The 4,015-nt window shown below is 38.5% G+C and overlaps 1 protein-coding gene across 1 annotated transcript in view; it reads left to right on the forward strand.

Annotated features, from left to right (window-relative positions):
• The window catches only part of LOC107720507 (low-density lipoprotein receptor-related protein 5-like), an 80,603-nt gene that overhangs the window by 11,339 nt on the left and 65,249 nt on the right, over window positions 1-4,015 (forward strand). The window contains exons 2-3 of the mRNA XM_016528234.1: window positions 1,673-1,873; window positions 3,190-3,409. Of these exons, the coding sequence (XP_016383720.1) occupies window positions 1,673-1,873; window positions 3,190-3,409 (421 nt within the window). The remainder of the gene's footprint in view (window positions 1-1,672; window positions 1,874-3,189; window positions 3,410-4,015) is intronic.

A 4,015-nucleotide genomic window follows, 5' to 3' on the forward strand; every position in this document is an offset into this window, starting at 1 on the left:
TAGAGAGTGTGTTGATTTGTGCAATGATAACGTACCAGCAATGTAAATGATTTTTTAAAAATATATTAGAATGAGTACATTACAATATAAATTTATTAGAACAAGTACATTATTATTTATGGGCTTAAAAACAAGATGCAAACAATCAGAATATTGTACCTGGTGGGGAGTGCACAATGTAAACATGAAACATATGCCATTACCTATATTGGGCTGTGGTACAGTTATAGAGGCCCTTCATAAAGCCAATAGTTAGAAATGGCACTATAGTAAGCAGTGTTTAATAAACAGCTGTTTTTCTAAATTCTGCTGAGGTGAAATTCAGTGCAGTCCTGTATCGTGATGCGTATCGTATCGTGACTTTGCTGGTGATACACAGCCCTAGTGTACAACAGGTTTTGCAAAGTTTTTGATGATGTTGATAATTTAGAGGCCTTAAAAATTTGTCTACCAAATATGACACAGTAGGCTTTATATGGGTAATATTTACCTATGAGGAGTTTTACATTTTATTATTAATAGCATCACCCTGAATAACAGAAACCCACAGTTATTTATCGATGGTGATATAGTTCTTAGTAAGTGGCATGCTGGTAAACCACAGCAGGACATCCCAACCCTCAGCAGCACTATCACTAGTCCTTGTGTCTGCATCTAATGACATCATATGTCCTCTCACCCCCTGGAAGTTATTGACTGCGACGTGAGTGGCACTTGTTGGCACATGCGGATGGGTGCGAGGTGCCAACTGGCGGTGTCCGTGGAGATGTCTGGGTGCCAAAATGAAGGGCAGACATTTCCGTTGTTTTGTCTGCTATTCATTCCCTAGAGAGTGTCACATGTGCCTCTCATTTAGCACGATGAGTTCATGAAAAACACTGATTATTTAGAGACAGGGAGCCTGGGTTGCAGCAGACAGACGGAGTGGATTACGAAGCACGTTTTTTTGAAATGGCAGATTCCTTGGTAGCAAAAATGCGGAGTCATAGGCCTAATTTGTAAAGAAAATGTTATTGTCTGTTCCTCATTTTTAATAATGATTTAACCCAGTTAGGGCTGCACAATTAATCGAATTTCTAATCGTGATTACAATTATGGATGCCACAATTACGTAATCGTTCAAAGCGGCAATTGATCGTTCAAAGTCCACTTATGTTATTCTGCGTGCTTTAGATGCGTTTTTTTCTTTCTACATGTTATCTTAAGGGTTTTTCCCATTATTTTAATTTTAGTATAACATTTATGTTATTCTGCACGCTTAAGATATGTTTTTTTCTTTCTACATGTTATCTTAAGGGTTTTTCCCATTATTTTAATTTTAGTTTTAGTATAACATTATAATACCATTCATATTTTAACTTTTTTTATAATTTAAAGAAGAAACCAATCCGATGTATATTTGACATTTGAGGCTTAATACTATAGAAAAGCTTAGGTTTTTCAGTTAGAGTGTTTTCAGCTTGTTTGTTTTCATATAGAAATGCGGCATGCAGCTGTATCAAACAATGGTATAAACATAATTCAATGTAAATTGTGATAATCATAATTAATAATCGCAATTACAATTTCAAGGGAATAATTGACAATTATGATTTTTGTCATAATCGTGCAGCCCTAAACCCAGTGAAATGAAATTACACATTTTTGGTCACATCTGAATTTTTGCCACCAGGTTCTCCCTTGCTGCTCTTCGCCAACCGGCGGGATGTCCGGCTGGTGGACGCAGAGGTGGGCCGGACAGAGTCCGCCGTGGTTGTCAGCGATCTTGAGGATGCGGCCGCAGTGGACTTTCTCTTGTCAGAGGGCCTGATATTCTGGACGGACGTCAGTGAAGAGGCCATCAAACAGACCTACTACAACCTCTCTACTAACTGTAAGATCAGTGTGTTGTGGTTTGGAATTACTGCCAAGGAAATTACTGTAGATGGCAATCTAGAATTTTTTTTCTGTTTGTATTTTAACATTTTTAAAGGAATAGTTTATCTAATATTTTAAATATGTCTAATATATATATCTAATATAATTTTAAATATTTTTGAGAAAAGTCTCGCAGGGATGTGATTTGTCCGTATAAATACAGATTTCCATATTTTCCGACCTCTGAGGGATGACCCATGTGATTCGCGTAGATCTGAGTTTTTTTTTTCTTTTTTGGGGGGGCGTTTGTTGGTATCTCGCGCGCCGTCGTCATCATCCTGTTTGAATTGTGCGCGGTATTGCGCATCGGTCGCACCGTCGTCGTCATCCAACCGGACAATTGGCACCTTCAGCATTCTGCCTCATTCAGGACGACTGACATTGCAAAATTGCATTATTTTTAAGACCTTCTTTTTTGTCCTTGCCCAATCACATGCCTGGTCTCGGTCATACATTATTTTAAGGTCCCGTTCTCGCTATTAACAAACCATTGACTACGACTTTTGCCTCAGACTCCTAATTTGCTGCTTATTAATAGTTAGTAAGGTAGTTGTTAAGTTTAGGTATTGGGTAGGATTAGGGATGTAGAATATGGTCATGCAGAATATGTGCTTTATAAGTACTAATAAACAGCCAATATGTTAATAATAGGCATGCTAATAAGCAACTAGTTAATTGTAAGAATTGGTCCCTAGACTAAAGTGTTACCAAAGTCTCTTCTGCTCACCAAAGCTGCATTTATTTGATCAAAATACAGTAATATTATGACATATTATTACAAAAAACTATTACAAGAGTTTTTACGAACTCTTTTGTCTTTTCATACTTTTTAAAATCTTAAAATGTATTCCTGTTATGGCAAAGCTGAATTTTCAGCAGCCTTTACTCCAGTCTTCAGTGTCACATGATCTGTTATGATCTATATATATTTTTTGTATGTCTAATAATAATTACAAATAAAAATAAAAGTGGTGGGGATCTTTGACGAGAAAAGTAATCTAAAAATGGGCGAAAATTAAATCATCAATTAAAAATCCAAAATCAGCAGGGAAATATTTAATGTTGTTGACAGACACTGATAGATATGCCATTTGGCATCATTTCTCAGACATGTAGGACTGTATTTTAATATTAATTCATTTTAGCGAGCAGCAACCCTACTGTTGCACAGCAAAAAATGTTGTATCATTATCTGGAGGCAGAATGAAACATTTGAGAAATGGTTAAACTGATAATAGTGTTGTGGAACTGAATGGAGGCCTTGTTTCTCAGCTATGAAGGAGGCCACACTGGGCAGAGGGCAGATGGTGGTGGTATCAGGTCTGGATTCTCCTGATGGCTTAGCCTGCGACTGGCTCGGACACAAACTCTACTGGACCGACTCTGAGACGAACCGCATCGAAGTGGCCAACTTGGACGGCACCTCTCGCAAGGTGCTCTTCTGGCAAGATCTCGACCAACCCAGGGCGATAGCGTTAAACCCTGCTCATAGGTGAGTCCCCTTCCACTCTGCTCTCATTTCCTCTTTCTCTCGTCCCCATCCTCCATTCAGTGGGTGGTCTTTGCATGTGTCCTTCCACCCTTGACCCCCAGCGTTCATTAATGCGGGGCCTGGTTGTTTATTTATAGGCCATTAGAACTCCCCGAAAGGGAGATTGCGATGCAACATAGCAATCAGGCTGTTTCCTGTTGTTGTGTGGTGTGTAGATCCTGCATGACAAACCTTCACTCTTCTGGTACCGTGTGTCCAGCCCGAAGTAGATTCCACTTGTGTGTCCGCTGCGACTTTGCTGGCGAGTTGGCGTGTTTATATGCAACATGTAACTTGAGTTCTGAACTTGTGTAACTTGTGCCGTGTCTTATAGTTGCGGGATTGTAACAGTTTTAAGAATATATCTTAAGTTTTTTATGTATTCTTAAAGTCCCCCTGTAGTCAAAAATGTTATCCTTTAAAACTCATCTTTGATCATCAAAATGACATATTTAAATGTTTTTTCTTGTGAAAATAATTTTCTCATGCCTTAAAATAGCTTGAATGCAACTCTACACCCTTGCCTCATTTACTATACGCGGATCTATGAATACGCAAATTAGCCCC

Source organism: Sinocyclocheilus rhinocerous, unplaced genomic scaffold, assembly GCF_001515625.1.
Source record: "Sinocyclocheilus rhinocerous isolate Xijiao unplaced genomic scaffold, SAMN03320098_v1.1 scaffold3040, whole genome shotgun sequence".
NCBI lineage: Eukaryota > Metazoa > Chordata > Actinopteri > Cypriniformes > Cyprinidae > Sinocyclocheilus > Sinocyclocheilus rhinocerous.